The 17,483-nt window shown below is 35.9% G+C and overlaps 1 protein-coding gene across 3 annotated transcripts; it reads left to right on the forward strand.

The window, feature by feature from the left end:
- The first annotated feature begins 2,651 nt into the window (after positions 1-2,651).
- Positions 2,652-17,205, forward strand: LOC136851544 (serine-rich adhesin for platelets-like). Of its 3 annotated transcripts, none has more exons than XM_067125796.1 (6): positions 2,652-3,023; positions 6,174-6,652; positions 10,861-10,890; positions 12,627-12,841; positions 14,186-14,332; positions 14,620-17,205. In XM_067125796.1, exons 3-6 carry the CDS (start codon positions 10,866-10,868, stop codon positions 16,003-16,005), a joined length of 1,773 nt encoding a protein of 590 aa, XP_066981897.1. In that variant the 5' UTR covers positions 2,652-3,023; positions 6,174-6,652; positions 10,861-10,865; the 3' UTR covers positions 16,006-17,205. The 3 variants fall into 3 exon arrangements, with proteins under 3 accessions (XP_066981897.1, XP_066981899.1, XP_066981900.1); XM_067125798.1 differs by having other exon boundaries at positions 2,679-3,027; XM_067125799.1 differs by having other exon boundaries at positions 2,925-3,166.
- The last annotated feature ends 278 nt before the right edge of the window (positions 17,206-17,483 follow it).

Below are 17,483 nucleotides of genomic sequence, written 5' to 3' on the forward strand. Positions count from 1 at the left end.
GCTTTCTGTCGAAGAGGTCATGCATATTTTGAATAAAAAAGAATAAACAGTTACTGTTGTCGATCGTGCGGGCTGTCCTACGAGAGAGGGTTTCTCGAACAGGGAACAAGAGAATTTTTTTACTCATATATCGATACTTTATGTCCGAAGGCTAAAATTTCATTATGTAACTGTATTAGTTCATAGCTGTTATTTCCTTGTGCATTCCTTTGCTTATCAAAGCTGTCACGCCGAGTGTTACAGTTAACGTTTATCAAAACCGGTTTCTCCAATAGATTATGGGAACAGCATTTAAATCATATCCAAACACGCAAACTTAAGTACATAGGCATGCGGTTACTTGAGGGAAGAAAATGGTTTCAAATAAAGTTTTGAAAATTAACTTCAGATGGTACTCGAAGTTATTGAAAACAAGCTTTTGATGTTAGTTTCAGTTACGGAAAATAAAGTATTCGAGGGTAATACGAGTAGAATAAAGATTTTAATACATTATCCTTTTTTAAAAACTTTCTGAATTTATCGAAGAGTAAAAGAATCTTTGAAATTATTCAGTAGCGACGAACTTTTAGAGTTAATTAAAATTTCAATTAAAAATTAGTCAGGTTTGACTGATGCATAAGGTTTCCAAAGATATTCGAAATTGTTGAAAATACACCATCTAAATTTATCGACTTGTTAGAAAAAGTGGTTATTTAGTATTTTGACTACATTAAAAAATATTTTCCAGGTCCTTCGTTGTTGGAAACATTCATTATTAACCGAAACTTGAAAATAATAAAAAAGGTCTATCTTAGTAATTAGAAGTAAATTTAAAGTTGAGTGCTGTTGGAAAAGTATTTGAGCTGCAAAGTTGATTAAAGAAAATTTTTTCGAGGTTGTATGTCTTTTTCAAAGAATGTTAAAGATGCTATAAATTATTGGGAGGCTGGCTATCAGAATTTTTGAAAAAAAAAAACTTTCAAAGTTTTTGTAAGACGTGAAAAAAAAATTCTATATTGCTAGTGACTGAAATAAAATTACCTATTTTGTTGTAAGTTGATGGAAAAAGAACCTAAATTGATGTTAATTATGAAAAAAAAATAATTTAAGGCTACAGAATGCTGTGGAAAAGAATGACTGGAAGGTTTCAATCGAAAATCCCTTTTTAGAGCATATAAAAAAAATCGAAGTTTAGGGAAAAAGAATCGCCAGCAGTGCAATTCTTATAAAAGATAACTTTGACAAAAATAGCACCCACATCCCCTCCCCATCCGCCCCCTTAGAAAAGAAAAAAAAAAACATTTCCTTGAGAGTTAATCTAAAGAAGGAAACGTCCTCAGCAATCTCCTTCGTCATGAGACAGAGACACCTGATACCATCAAGCAGTCCCCAAAGGAGGAGAGTACCCACCTGCCCGTGCACAGGTGCGAGAGAGAGAGAGAGAGAGAGAGAGTGAGAGAGATAGGAACAGAAGCGATGTCAACGACGTCTGTGCGATAATCTTGAACCCAGGGACGCCATTGCTGGGTCGGTTCCCTGTCATCGTTTGTATTTAGCCGTCTTTATTGCGGTTCATAAAACGGTGTCACTCCGCGGACCTCCTATTATGCGCGCCACCGTCCTCATCAAATGACTGCTTGACTCGACTCGGGAAGCTCGCTACTACTAGTTCAAGTGAGTGAGTGAATGTGTGTGTATGTGGTGTATATCTGTGAATGGAAGACGTTTTATAAATATATATATATATATATATATATATATATATATATATATATATATATATATATATATATATATATATATATATACACACACACACACACATTTGAAAGCATTGGATGAAAGAAGGAAAGAACGACCTAGAAAGTGATGGATAGATAGTTTGAAGGAGCTACAGGAAAAAAAGGGCTCAACATTTAAGAAGTGACAGAGTGCATGTAAGACAAAGTTGAGTGGCGCAGCGTCTGTAGCGGGTTCGCCTTAAATGCTGATGAGCCTTCTGTGTAGATGTATGAGTCCGCTTGTGTGGTGGAAGTTTTTTGTACAAGAGGTCCATTCACAATTCAGCAGTCTAGTGAGAATGCGGCAGTTATTATTTTCCTTTTTTTATGGCATTTTTATGGCCATATATTATATATATATATATATATATATATATATATATATATATATATATATATACATATATATATCACTGAGAGATAAAGCCAAACCAGTTAGGACCTACACCCAGTCTTTTGTTTTCCAAGTGGTGATGGTTGATATATAAACCACGCGTCATCGTAATTATAATCACACACACACACACACACATATACTTGTATATGTATATATGTGTGTGTGTATATATATATATATATATATATATATATATATATATATATATATATATATATATATATATATATATATATGTTTTTACTGGTTTACTGGGTGGTCTAAAGGTAAACAATACAGCAGTTCATGTGACGTTCTTTATTCACAGAGAGAGAGAGAGAGAGAGAGAGAGAGAGAGAGAGAGAGAGAGAGAGAGTCTTATGTTACTGAGAAAATGTGAGAAAATGTTCGAAGCTCCTCACCGCCGCGAAGCGAATAAACGGCCGAAAGAAAGCAGGGTGGGCGGGGCTTGGAGTGGAAGCTCATAGGTTGGTTGGCTGATGGGGTATTTCTCCGAAGTGGCAACTACACGCTCCCATCTCAGGCCACGGGAGGTTATACCTAGACTCATGTTCGCTGCAGTTGCCACTTTATGTTATAGGTGAATCGCTGGCAGGTAAACTGTAGTCGGCAAAGACAAGTTCTGTTTGAATGTATGAAAGAGAAAAGAAGAAGAAAAAGGCCTAAGTGACGGAAAGATATAAATCCACCCACGTTCACAGCGTCACGGAGAAAGGGTGACAGCGAAGTTGAAGCAAGTGTGTGTGTGTGCCGCCAAGTTCAAGAACAACACTACAAGAAGAAGAAGAAGTAGGAAGAGGAGGCCTCCGTCCGTCCGTCTTCCTTCACCTTTCCCATAGCAGAGAAGGTCCTCGAGGTCGCCAGAGGCACGTAGGCGTTAATTAGTTCTTGTAGTGGGTGATTATTAGTGATTATATACAGGAGATCCAGATAATCGATCAAATTCTGACCGTAACATCGGCCACGGTCGCCTCGGAAGTAGCCTAGTGTTTCAGTCCGTTACAGGGAGGTCAGTGACTCCCCCTGTTCTACCAATAAGGCTTCATGTGGGTGCATTTTTAGGATCAAGTGACCCCCTACAACCCCCAACGTCTCTCTCTCTCTCTCTCTCTCTCTCTCTCTCTCTCTCTCTCTCTCTCTCTCTCTCTCTCTCTCTCTCGAGTAGGAAAGCCTTGCTCAACGATCCCTCAACTTCTTCAGCGTATTACAAATGCAGCCCCAGACCTTCTGTTCTCTTATTTATTAATTTATTTTTTGTCCTACAAAAAGTGTTGCAACAGTTAACTTACGTCCTGAGGGAAGCCTCGCGCTCATACAATACAGCGGCATACCTCAGTACTGTATTAGTTTATTCTCTGTATCCTCACAACGCAAAATAACCTGCCATATCAGTGTGTACGAGACAATCTGGAAAAACCGAACGACCCAAGTGCGTGTGGGTAACAGTAAAACGTTTATCTCTCTCTCTCTCTCTCTCTCTCTCTCTCTCTCTCTCTCTCTCTCTCTCTCTCTCTCATTTATATATATACATATATATATATATATATATATATATATATATATATATATATATATATATATATATATATATATATATATATATATATATATATATATATATTCAAAATGTATGTATATACATATCCCCAAGCAATGTAATACACTTGATATACTATAAATGCAATGAGACACGGGGTGGCGCCAAAGGAAAAACAACATGGCGGTCACTGCCTTCGATACGTGTATGTAAATACCTTATGGTATACTTATACAGATGCGTGTTTGTTATGCATGTGTACTTGAGGGAGCGTTTGTGTGTATATGGTAGGATCACTCGGAGATAAGAAACGTGTTGATTTGCATTCAAAAGAACTATCTTGAGCTTGTTGTTTTTTCGCAATTGGAGTTTTTTCTTTGTAAGACAAAATAGAAGAAGGCTTTACGGTACTGAATTTCCTCAAATATCAGTCGCCATCTTTGTCAGACAAGTGTCCATGGGGGATCAGTGATGGATCTATTTAGAATCTGTCAGTTTTTTAGTTTCACTACATTTCGTTTCGATATATCTGAACCAGTGATAAATGATTTTCTTAATATTATTTATTTATTTATTTATTTATTTATTTATTTATTAATTTGTTTATTCACTGTGTGTTTCGCATCGTTGTACAAATGAAAAGCACAAAAACCTAACCTAACCTTATGCCCAAACCATATTTGTAAATGAACCCCACAAAACACGTACACAATAAATAGAAAAACTAACCTAAGCTGACATAGCCTACGTGTACAGTAATAATAATAATAATAATAATAATAATAATAATAATAATAATAAATCTTTAACGGTAAGAATATCTCCGCTTGCCAATGCGCATGCCCGCCTCATCGACTTTTCCTACCTCTGTCGGTGCCCCGCAAGGTGTTCATGGAAAAAGCAAGGACGATGGAATGACCTTGGATAATACGCAGTGCTGACTGTCTTTGATAACTTTTCGGGGAGTACTGGATTCATCTCTCTTTTCTAATTCACTTATACATACATACACACACAATTACACGTGTGTATATATATACATATATTTATATGCATATATGCACATATATGTATGTATGTATATATATATGTAAATATGTATATATATATATATATATATATATATATATATATATATATATATATATATATATATATATATATATGTGTGTGTGTGTGTGTGTGTGTGTGTGTGTGTGTGTGTGTGCGTGTGGTGTAAACGAACAGAAGAGAGAAAAGACTATAGTTACCCCAGCAAATTGAGCAAGTTTTTCAAGGTCATCCCAATCGCTGTTATTTTCAGAAAAATTTTTTTTCGGATTTGTATTCTATCTGATTTTTTGAAATTCAATACTGTAGCTTACCGTTTTAGTATACAATGCAAAAATTCTGGTACTCTGGAATGCCATTTATGAGTGACACTCCATAAAAATTCCATATCAATATTATATATATATATATATATATATATATATATATATATATATATATATATATATATATGTATATATTATATATATATATATATATATATATATATATATATATATATATATATATATATATATATATATATATATATATATTTCATATATATGTATATGTATATATGTATATAATTATGTATGTTCATATATATATGTCTATATCTATCTATCTATCTATATATATATATATATATATATATATATATATATATATATATATATATATATTTTATGCAATTTTTACGGGATGTTATTTATAAATGGTATTCAAGAACACCAGCATATTTGCATTGTGTTTAAAAGGGTAGGTTAAAATGCTGAAATTTTTACGGAATAAAAATGGAACCTACTCTGGAATACCAAAATTCGGTGAATGTTTAGTAAAATGGTTCTATCGATTCTGCTTTCTTTTTTTTACATTCCTAGTGGATTAATGGTATTGTGGAATTCAAGTATCTTCTACATAGCGTACTAAGAAGTTATTTTAGAACGTTATATTTTGATCAGAGTTTTTGCTTAATGTTCTGAATAGGTGTTATAGTTTCTTCTATCATTTATATGACATTCTTTTTTGACTTTGTATCTCACAAATCTTTTCTAGAATATTTTAGAATGAATTACGCTGAAGATGCAATCGTAGTTTGTATAGGTGATACATGTCTGAGGATACACTTTGATTATCTTCAGTTTTGACATTTTTAGTTTTCTTTCGTTTTCAGTTCCTTGAATGAGATTTTTTTTCCCCTGATTGCTTTGCTTTCTGAGTGAAATGTAGTCTGGGAGTGACATCTTGTTTTTTTATTAATTCTGTAATGTTTTAGAGTTTACTTTTTCATCTTTTCTTAGATTTTTTTGTCAATTTTAGTTTTCAGTCTATTTTTGCTTTTAGTGTCCCGAAACTCGCGTTTATTTCGACTATTTTATTTTTTTTATTACATTTTTTCCTTAAAATCGTGAATTTCAGATATCACTAACGTAATTTCTTTCAACAGACTGGAACGATTCCGTGAAGAACATAATCCCCGGCTTTCCAACAACATTTCGCTACGACTGAACAACATCCCAGCAACACTCGATTCTGCGGAGTACATCGACATCTGGGCCATTCGCTTCTGGAATCATTAAGTAACCACAAGAAGAGGAGGAAGAAGAAGAAGAGTAGGAAGAGGAAAGAACAGCGAATAGCGGACCGTCCTCTTATCAGTCGCTTCATTAAGTTGCTCGACTTTGAAGAATCGCAAAGACAGAAAAAAATAAAAGTAGCCGACTGTCTCCTTATCACCCACTTCCTCCAACAACTTGGATTAAAACGAAGCGAGAAGTCGAAGCGAGTGCTATCTTCGCTAACTTCAAATGAATATCATGTTATTTTCTCCCGATTACGTCGAGCGCCTGCCCAGTTAGACGAGACCGGTCGAGAGGAAATTCAGCCAATAGATTTTGTTCGAGGGAGACCAAAGTCTGACAACAGGTTAGTGGTTCATTTTGTGTTTATTGGTAATGAATAAGTTCGTAACCTTTGTCGCCATATGCCTATCTCATTTAGAATTGGGTTACCTTCAAAGGGGTTAGTCCTGTTCTCAGCAAATGTTTATTTGGATTAGATTGCTATCCCCATGCCTTTTTTATTGCCCATTCCATCAGCCTTTGCTTGGAAAGACGTAAATGATATATAAGAATGAGCTATTTGCCTCACACTTGTGGCGGTCCCATGGCCGGATGAAAGGGTAGGGTGAACGCCCATACTCGTGATCAATTAGACATTAGCAAAACTTGCAACAAACCTTAGTAGCCTGGTGTAAGTGGCATTGTGGGCATGAGTTTCGGGGCCCAGTAGAGTAAGAGCCAAGAAGAGAGAGAGAGAGAGAGAGAGAGAGTCTGAGAGAGAGAGAGAGAGAGAGAGAGAGAGAGAGAGTCTGGCAGATCTTTTAATATAATAATAATAATAAACATCCCTTGTTACATCCTACATTTCGTGGAGGTTACAAATATTTGAATAAGCGTGCACGTTTTTTTTTCCTCTACTTCCAGATTTAGGAATCTAGGGTCATGATCCTATTATTATTATTATTATTATTATTATTATTATTATTATTATTATTATTATTATTATTATTATTATTATTATTATTATTATTTGGAAAACAAACATTCACACGAGCCAATAGGCCATTATCCTGCGAAGCAGGCAATCTCAGAATAGAATACCCAATTGAGAAAAAAATAAACAAACAAAGTAGTGTTGTAAAATACCGATGACAACAACAAAGAAGTGACGATAAACAATGAAATAAAGAAAAGGAAAACTCAAGATTGCAAAGTAGTTGGGAACTTGTGAAAGGTTAGACAGTGGATCACAGGGATGGGAGTACCATTAAGAAAGCTGCCCTTAAACCCAAATAGTTTAGGTTGGTTGGAACAGGATAAGAAGTGGATGGGAGAGTGAGGCAAGAATGAGAAGAGTAAAGTAGAATAGACTTTAAAAGATGGGGCAGACCCAGCTACAGGACGTTGATATACGTACCAAATGTTGTAAAATAAAAATCCACAATTATATCAATAAATTGCATTTTTTGTACAAGATAACAACCAAGCCTTTCGAATACCTGAAAGGTGTCTCTTCTCAGAGTTTATTGTAAGCATTGAGGAGGAAAATTGTTCAGGTGTTCGAAAGTGTTTTTATTTTTACAAATAATACAATTTATTGATGTAACTGAAGATTGTTCATTGACAATCTAATCACGGCATTGTAAATGTCTTGGCACGCACCAATGTCATGAAGTCAGCTCCACAGTTAACAGTACAGACATTAAACAAATAAAGTAAATAAATACAGCGGGTTTCACACTGGAAAAGAACACCAATATTTGGAGTATGAAATCACCATTTATTTCTCCAGCACCCGAAGGGCGACCTTTACAGTACGACCCGTTTAGCGATGACATCACTAATCTTCGTCCCTCGGTCCCGCTGACGAGGAATCAAACGGCTTGGTGGAATCTTCCTTTTTCTCAACATCACCACGAATGCTGATTCAAGTTATTCATTCACTTGTTTATCTTTCTGTATACTCATTAGATATACATGCTCACGCTGTTTGGCTCTTCGGGCCTCATTGTAACTCACTGTCGGTCATAACAGACTCCACAGATCTATTGAAAGTTTTTGAGTACCAAATATTTTCATTTATATTGCCATATTTACACCTGTTTGTTTATCGTCATTTGTTGTATATATTCCATATTCACCTGCTGCCTTGAAGCGAAGACTACACAGTTTATCATGGTCGATACTGCATGTGGTTATGATAAATCTCTCTCTCTCTCTCTCTCTCTCTCTCTCTCTCTCTCTCTCTCTCTCTTTCCTGTGTGGGTGAACTGCTGTGGTTGGGTTTTCATTTTTCTCATATCTTCTCGTTGTTGTTCAGTTCATTTCATTTCTGATCTTTAACGTTGGTTCCTTTCAGGATGCCACATAAAGTCCGTTTGTCAATCATTGACACATTTAATTTAAATTAATCTATACGCAAAAAGTATACACACACACACACACAATATATATATATATATGTGTGTGTGTATGTATGTATGTATGTATATGAACGAATTTTATATCACATCACCGTGATTCATATAAAAGCATTAAGCTACAAATGTTGTTTAATATCCAGTTTACTCTACCTCGAAAATGATATATTTTCATGTATGTTAACCGAAGGGGGATTTTTTAGTTGATAAGAAGTCCGTCGTCTCGTGGGCTCGAACCGCGGAACACGAGAACTTACGACTTGAGTTCGAGCCCACGAGACGACGAACTTCTTATCAACTAAAAAATTCCCCTTCAGTTAACATCCATGAAAATATATTATTTCCGAGGTTGAGCGAATTGATATTAAACGACATTTGCAGCTTAATGCTTGTGTGTATATGTATATATATATATATATATATATATATATATATATATATATATATATATATATATATATATATATATATATGTATATATATGTATGTATGTATGTATGTATGTATGTATGTATGTATGTATGTATGTATGTATATATATATCACACATTACCACAGATGAAAAATAAGAGACGGGGTGTAGGTCCTGACCGGTTTCGACTTTATTTAGAAGTCACAAATATACAGTATATACTACAGGAACAGTACTGACGAACATACACAACCGTTAGTGACTTCTAATACTCTGTATCAGTCCTTCGTCAATGGCTTGGAAATGCCCCGTCTCTTATTTTTCACCTGTGGTAATGTGTGATAAATGATTCACCTACAAAAGTGATTATAATCATTATATATATATATATATATATATATATATATATATATATATATATATATATATATATATATATATATATATATATATATACATACATACATACATACATACATACATACATACATACATACATACATACATACATACATACATACATACATACATACATATATATATATGTGTGTGTGTGTGTGTGAGGTGGGGGGTTGGGTTGAGTGAGTGTGGGTGTAACAACGGATTGAATTAGTGCTGGTCTTTGTGACTTTTTTTTAATAGCCATAAATCAACATCTCGTTCCGAGATGTGAACTGACGACTGTCTTTGTGTTTACTAAATCACAAAAAAAGGGAAAAAACGTATGGAACTTTTATTACCCGACCTTTTTTCGGCATATGACCATAACTTGGCCCTGCCACCACAACACCTTCCTGTTTACAGGTAGGCGATAATCAGCAACTCTCTCTCTCTCTCTCTCTCTCTCTCTCTCTCTCTCTCTCTCTCTCTCTCTCTCTCTCTCTCTTTGTCACTTCTCCACCCGAAGCACCGTAAGCAGCGGATGAGAAGTATTTAGGGTCTGTAAATTGGGCAGAAAACGCACTCATATACACCCACCTACACACACACACACATGCACCACACACTCCTTGGACCAAAACAATAAAAAAAAAGCTAAAAATAAGAAAAATAAATGCTGGGAAACGACCGCTAAACCACCCTAAGTTCAGTCATCATGTGTAATAAAACTGATGGTTTAAAAAAATATCTTTTTTTTTTAGACCAAAGGCAAATTGTACAGGATAAGTTCTCGGAATGATTCCATGGAGACTCTTGCCATGATCCTAAATGCTGAAAAGAAAGCGGGAGGGAGGGGGCGGGGGGCGGTATTAGATTTTGTAGCGAATATAGTGTAAAAAAATTGATATTGAAGAATAATAATTTTGAACTCGTCTTATGTAAGGTATGCAATTGCATATAACTTCTCTGCCTCCTTTTGTCTGTTCGCCAATTTGATTGTTCTCTCTCTCTCTCTCTCTCTCTCTCTCTCTCTCTCTCTCTCTCTCTCTCTCTCTCTCTCTCTCTCTCTCTCTCTCTCTCTCTCTCTTTGTATGACAGGAAGTCTTGGGTGTCATAAAGGTGGGCCAGGGAAGTTGCTGATCCCTCCAAACCACTTCTCCAACCACTGGGTATGTCGTAAAGAACTAGCCCACATCGCCACAAAAACAAACAAAGAAAACATAGATAAACAAATGTATAACAGGTATAAATAACGCGTGTGTCTGAATTACTATTGTGTGACAACACTTAGATAGAAAAATAGACTGTTAGATAAACTGAATCAGAAAGTCCCCTAATCACTATCATTTTCTTTTTCAGAAATTATGCTCAGAATCCTACTGTTATCAGGTGAGTGTTGAACGTCCTGCTGTTTTGCTTCAAACCTCATCACTGTCTGATCGAATCCTAATTAAGCACTGAGTCAGTATTAATTTTTAAAGATGATATGAAAATACAGGAATTTCAAGACGAAAATGGAGTCAAGAGGTAAATTGAACGACAAATAGAATGAAGGATTTGTCAGAAAATATACAAATGAATGAACGAGGAAGGAAACATATATACGTTATTGATAACTGGATAAGTGTATAAGTAAAAAGTAAGGTGAAACATCATGTAGTACAATAATGACACTTCAGTGTAGAGCATTTTAAAAGGAATATTCACGTTTCTTAAAAAGGATTGATAGTATATTATACTATTATCGTACCCACATCGCAAATAAAATGCTTTGCTTCGAAATAACTAGAAACCATTTTACTAGATGCAGCAGAAAGAACTTGCAGTTCACAAACCTTACGTAGCCCACACAAAAGGAATCGAAAGAATGAGAGGGTATAAAATACAGAGTAGGCTTTAATCCCTGAGAAAACGATTGCCCTGCCTCCTTATAGAGTCAAGAATTTATGTTAGACAAAGTAATGAGCCCATTTAAATCCCAACTATCCTACCTCAACCTCAGAAGAAAATGTTGTCGTCATCCCACCAATGCCAAAACTACCCTAATAGACACTGCAAGTTAATCGTTTATTCAAAATGTGACGCCCATTTCAATTTCAGTTCTAATGCCGGATTCAGGTTTAGGAAAGACCTTTGTCATCATTTACGCCCTTCTTGAAAATCTTGAACAAAAGACGTGACAATAGACTATTTACTTCCGAGCTGTCATTCCTTAACAGTCTGAAGAAAGGACGACCTTTCGACTCTTTCTCAGATGCATTTTACACTTAAGGTTAGATTGCCTTGAATTTCGTTGGCGAGTTTTGGTTCAATGGCCTCGAGAGGTTAAGACACCTACTGGGAGTCTTGGGCGTGTGGAATTCTCCTCTCCCAACTTTGCAACTTTGCGAATAACAACATTTAATATCATTCGTGTTATGTTCATTGTATGAATTGCAATTGAGCTCTGAGAAGATACATGGTAATAAAAGCATATTCATACCTCCCAGAATAGACACGAACTCTAATACATACTCTAATGCATACATCAGTGATATGTTACCATTGATGTCATAGACTCCTTATCTACTTCGTAGTTTTCTGTTATGTTCTTCTGATATTCTCTTGGTACTATAATATCTCTGATGACTAATACACCTTCCTCCTTTATTTTCTAATGACCCTCTTCTCTTAGTGAACCATTTCACTGTTTTCCTTTAGTGAACCTTTTCTCTTATTAATTCTTAATTTCTCCTCCGAGGATCATCTCTTACTGAACCCTTTTGCTTTTTTCCTCAAGTGAAATTCTTCCCTTACAAAGCTCTTGTACTTCTTCCCCAAGTGAACTTCTTACTATACACTTTTACTTTTTCCCCAAAAGATCTTTTCTCTTGCCAAACCCTTTCACTTTTTCACTGTTTAGACCCTTTTATTTTTCCCTCCAGAGATCCCATTCTCTCACTGAACCCTTTTACTATTTTCATTTAGAAACAATCACCTCCTACTGAACCTTTTTCCTTTATAATCTCACTGACCCCTTTTACTTTTTCCTTTCATAGGTCCCCTTCTCTCGCTGGCCATTTTCCTGTCATCACCTCTAGTGTCCCTCCTATCTTACTGAAACCCTTGCATTTTCCTCCCCGCAGTGATCTTCTTGAGAGGTGCATCAGGCTTCGTCATCCAAAGCATATGCAACCAGTACGTCGACGACATCTCCCTGAAGGTCATCTCGAGTGTCGATCGCAACTCGAAACTCATCCAAGCCAGGGGCAGCGAAGTCTCCTCTCTCATCGGAAGGCTCATCGAGAATGCCACGTCGATCAGACAGAACATCGTAGACACCTTCACCTGCGAAGGGCGAGTGAGTGTTTAGTATAGAATTCTCTTTCCGTTTCTGGTTTTCCTTCACTGATAACCTTCCATCCTTTCGAAGGCAGATAAAGACATTTGGTTATCCTTCTCATTGGCCTCTATGTATTAGGAAATACATCCCATCTTTTATATGAGATGATTTTTTATGAAGAGAGAGTTCCTTTTTCTTTCTTCCCCTCTGTTGTTATTCTCTGAAATTCTCTTCTCCTGTTTCCATCGTCCTCTGACTTCTACAATTTTCCATCTTTTAACGGGACAATCTATGTCTTCCCTGGGACCAAGCTCTCATTTCCCTATTTCTATCCAGTTTGGGTAACTTAAGGGTGCTGCTCTATCCACCCAAACGGTCCTTGCAGTAAAAAAATAAAGTAAAAAAGAAACTAAAGGAAACAAGGTCAAGTAAAGAGAAGATGAAGAATTAGTGTGGTTTCAAACCCAAACCCAAAATTGAAAATGGATCAACCTCTTAAAAAATGGAAAACGTTTAGTAAAACTGGAAAAGTAACTGTCACCTGTTTCAGGGCCACTCTTATGAAGTCATAAAAATTAATCCATGACATTGTTATTAAACTGCCACTCAAGGAAGTTATAGCAAAATATACGTCAAATAAGATTAAATAAAAAACAATCCTGAAATGAGGCCGTGTAAATAACCTCTCTCAGTACAAAGGTTAAGTGTAAGATCTCCATGTTCATAGGGTCTAATAATAAAGACTGATTTAGATACTGATTCAAATGCTAGATTCCAAGAGGCTGAAGCGTAACCTTTTCAGTTTCGAATTCCCATCTTTTGTTTACTCACCTCAGAAGGAGGAATAAAACGAGCAAGGGAGCCGTTTCAGAGGCAAACCCCGCCTACTACTACCACCACCACTACTACTACTACTACTACTACTACTACTACTACTACTACTACTATTGTATTAAGTCAGTTAAACACAAACAAAGGAGGAATAAAACGAGCAAGGGAGCCGTTTCAAAGGCAAGTCCCGTCTACTACTACTACTATATTAATTCAGTCACAAGTTTCCGTGACTTTTTTTATGCAAGTTTATGAGTGTTAACGTTACAATTCACCCTCCTATTTTATCCTAACGGGAACTGACACAGATAGCATATGAATTTAAATTTCCAAAGATAGGGAATGTAAATCGTATATATATATATATATATATATATATATATATATATATATATATATATATATATATATATATATATATATATATATATATATATATATATATATATATATATGTTACTACATATTGTGTGAGATAAGAGTGCATAACATTACTTTAAATTTACCCAAGTTTTATGCTTTGCGTTTCAGGTTTATGGGTATTATGCAGACCAGGATAATGAGTGCCAAATATTCCACATCTGTTTACCCATGCAGCAGCTGTTTCCTGACATGTATTGTGAAGAAGACATCTTCCATTTTTCATTCATCTGTCCACAATATACAATATTTAATCAGGTGAAGTGTTCCTTTTACTCTTCTCTCAATCTGTCTCTCTCTATAATATATATATATATATATATATATATATATATATATATATATATATATATATATATATGTATGTATGTATGTATGTATATATATTGTTACTGTAATTTTTATTTGTGTTTTGCTTTATCCTCTTCTCATATTTAAGGATTCTTTTATGTGGAAAACTGCATATTAATGAACATCCTTTATAGCCTTTTCTATATATTTTAAATGTGGGCAAGTTACTGAATAACATTCCCTATCTCTTTCAGGAGGCTATGGTATGCGACTGGGCAAACAGCGCTTTCCCATGTTCAGAAGCCGACCAGCTGTATGGCAGAAATAACCTGTTGTTTGTTGTGCCTGAAGAAGACATACAGAGAGAGACATCTGTAACTTCCACCAATTCGCCATCCATCTCAAGGCCCTCTTTATGTTGTTCAAATAGAAAAACAGCAACTGTGTCTCAGTCTGACAGCTTTCCGCAGCGTTGGAGATCTGAGGACATTATTACTACTACGCAAAACCCGTCTCCACCAAGCACTCCTCCTCCTAAAGATGACAAGAAGCCCCAAGAGACACGGGATGCCTCCGCGGCTGTGTTACCTACAGAGGAAGAGGATGGAACTGAACTCGAGATAGTCCTGCCAGAGAGTGATTCCAGGGCTAGATTTGATCACTCGGAACATTTTGAAAAAGATTTTGCATCAATATCAATAAGAGATTCAGTGCTGCCTGGCCATCTTTCTGACGCATCAGCTCCTGAGCCATCTTACAGCCCAGAGTTTTCCGCAGGTGCAGCATCTGCTCAAGAGCTGTACAAACAAAGTACAGGCGAGTTATTTGAATCACATGAAAATGCCAAGTCCGGTGATGAAGAGCCACCTGCTTCGTTTTCAGACAGTCCCAACATTTTGGCTTCGTTGCCAAGTGATGTCAAGGTTGATGATCTTGCTGAAGAACCACAGACGCCATTCCCAAGTGGCCCAGAGGATGCTCAAGAACCACAAACAGTATTGCCAGGTGCTGTCAAAGCTGCTGAAGAATCAGAGACAACATTGCCAAGTGCTGTCAGTGGTGTTCAAGAGTCCCAAACAGCATTCCCAAGTGATGTCAAGAGTGTTGAAGAATCACAGACAACTTCCCCAGGTGCTGTCACAATTGCTGAAGAATCACAGACAACCTCTCCACATGACCAGAAGGCTGCTGAAGAATCACTGAAATCAATATCAAGTAATTTCGACACTACGGGTTATGAAGCTGAAGACTCAACAGATGCATATCAGCCCATATTTACTGAATATGAAGGATCACCTTCGATTCACTCAACCTCAGATTCAACTTCAGTTTTGGACGAGGTCAATTTAGAAGCAAATACTGTGACTGAGAACCCCTGGAACTCTGTGCCCAAATCTCAGGTCCCCTCTTCATCCAAATCTCTAACAACTTCCGAGGAGTCACAGAAGCAGGAGGCTGTATCTGAGAAAATGACAGGAGACAGGCCTACTAGAAAGGAGCCCTCTGCTCGCCGCGCACAGCAGCCTGTAGTATTCTTCAACAAAGGAGATGGGAACTTCTATGGGTTTAATGGATGGCTCATGAGACACGGCGGAGATCTGGGACACACTCGTTCTTGGAACCTTAATTCATACCAATAAGAGAAATTTGCATTTGAAAAATTAAGTTTATCTATAAGGGAACTCTTCTGATCAAGCAATGATTTTAGCTTGTGTTAATGGGCACTTGAATTTGAACGTTTTACTTTATTAATAGACACTCCAAACACTTCACCTATTAACTGACTTCAAAGTTTACAAAGTTCATTCCCTCTCGCCAGACCTTTCAATAGAAAGGTTCTCCCTTTGTATCTATGGACACTTACATTTGCAAAATTCATTTCTGTGTAGGAAACCAGCCCCTAATACGGTGCCTAATCTGCTTCTTAGTGGTTGGTTTTAGGTTTAACGGGCATTACTGTGTTTTTAATGTTAAGTTCATTGACTAATTCTTGTTAATGCTTATTACCAAATGAATTTGGGCATTATTAGCATTACAGTAGATTTAAAAGTTGTATTGATCACGAATATTTAGGTGCTAACGAACTCTGCAGCTGGAGCACTGGAAGAAGAAGAAGAAGAAGAAGAAGAAGAAAAAGAAGAAAGCCAAAACATCCAATGATGGATCTGAAGCAAAAGGGCTAAACATTACTAATCATGAGTTCTTTGCAGGCACATCAGAACAAGAGATCGGATTTTAGTTAGCTCTTTGACCTTAGATTATTAAATGAACTAAAAAAAATGTGAGCCAAATGAACATTTTTTTTTTCACGATTTTAAATCTCTATATGAAATGAAAACATAATATGAGCAAAAAGAACGTTTAATTGTTAATGGCCAGGTGAATATTTTGTTTTGCTTGCTCACAACAGAAAACCAGCAGGTTGACTTGCTCCAACTACCTCAGAAGTTTGCAGAAGGGGAAAACTGAATGAATTTGAAAGTTTTGATTTTAATTTTTCTTCGTCCAAAGAAAGAATAAAAATGAGAAAAATTCTACATGTTGTTCCTAGTGCAATTTAAAATTTCATATAAAAAGTAATTTAATCTTCATCTCATAATATTTTTATAATCTGATATTCATTTTTCAACGATGGTTTTTGGAATGGATGCAATTTCAGTATTCGTAGCTTGGAAAATTTTGTTAGTGTAAATCCCTGGAATAAGAAAACAACTAAATTACTTGCAAAAAAGTTTTGTTTTCAAAAGTTGTTGGTAGTAAAAATGTTTGTATTTTTAAAACACAGACATGAGGAAAAACATTATGTCTAATTGCCTACTAAATAAAAATGTGCCAAATCACTTGTTATAATGATTTTACTCCATCCTAAATCGATTATGATATGAAAAATTTAATTTGTAAACTCATAAATCTTCCACTTTACAAAACTAGAATGACGAAGTCCTTAAGAACTTTTTAATTTCATCTGCAATCTACAATTCTATCCTGATATGGTTCTGCTTTTGACGAAATTGCAAAATGTACGTAAATATTCTATTGACAACAGTCTTGGATTACTCCAAGCACTGTCATTCATAGAGAGAGAATGCCAAAGAAAGTTCAAATCCCAGCAGATTAC

Source organism: Macrobrachium rosenbergii, chromosome 23 (genome assembly GCF_040412425.1).
Source record: "Macrobrachium rosenbergii isolate ZJJX-2024 chromosome 23, ASM4041242v1, whole genome shotgun sequence".
Taxonomy (NCBI): Eukaryota; Metazoa; Arthropoda; class Malacostraca; order Decapoda; family Palaemonidae; genus Macrobrachium; species Macrobrachium rosenbergii.

What these genes read in the sequence shown, in the direction of transcription:
- LOC136851544 (XM_067125796.1), top strand. Translation starts at nt 10,866, where the DNA reads ATGCTCAGAATCCTACTGTTATCAG. An exon ending in CAGAATCCTACTGTTATCAG is followed by an intron (nt 10,891 to 12,626) that starts GTGAGTGTTGAA and finishes TCCTCCCCGCAG; the next exon opens with TGATCTTCTTGAGAGGTGCA. An exon ending in AATATACAATATTTAATCAG is followed by an intron (nt 14,333 to 14,619) that starts GTGAAGTGTTCC and finishes TATCTCTTTCAG; the next exon opens with GAGGCTATGGTATGCGACTG.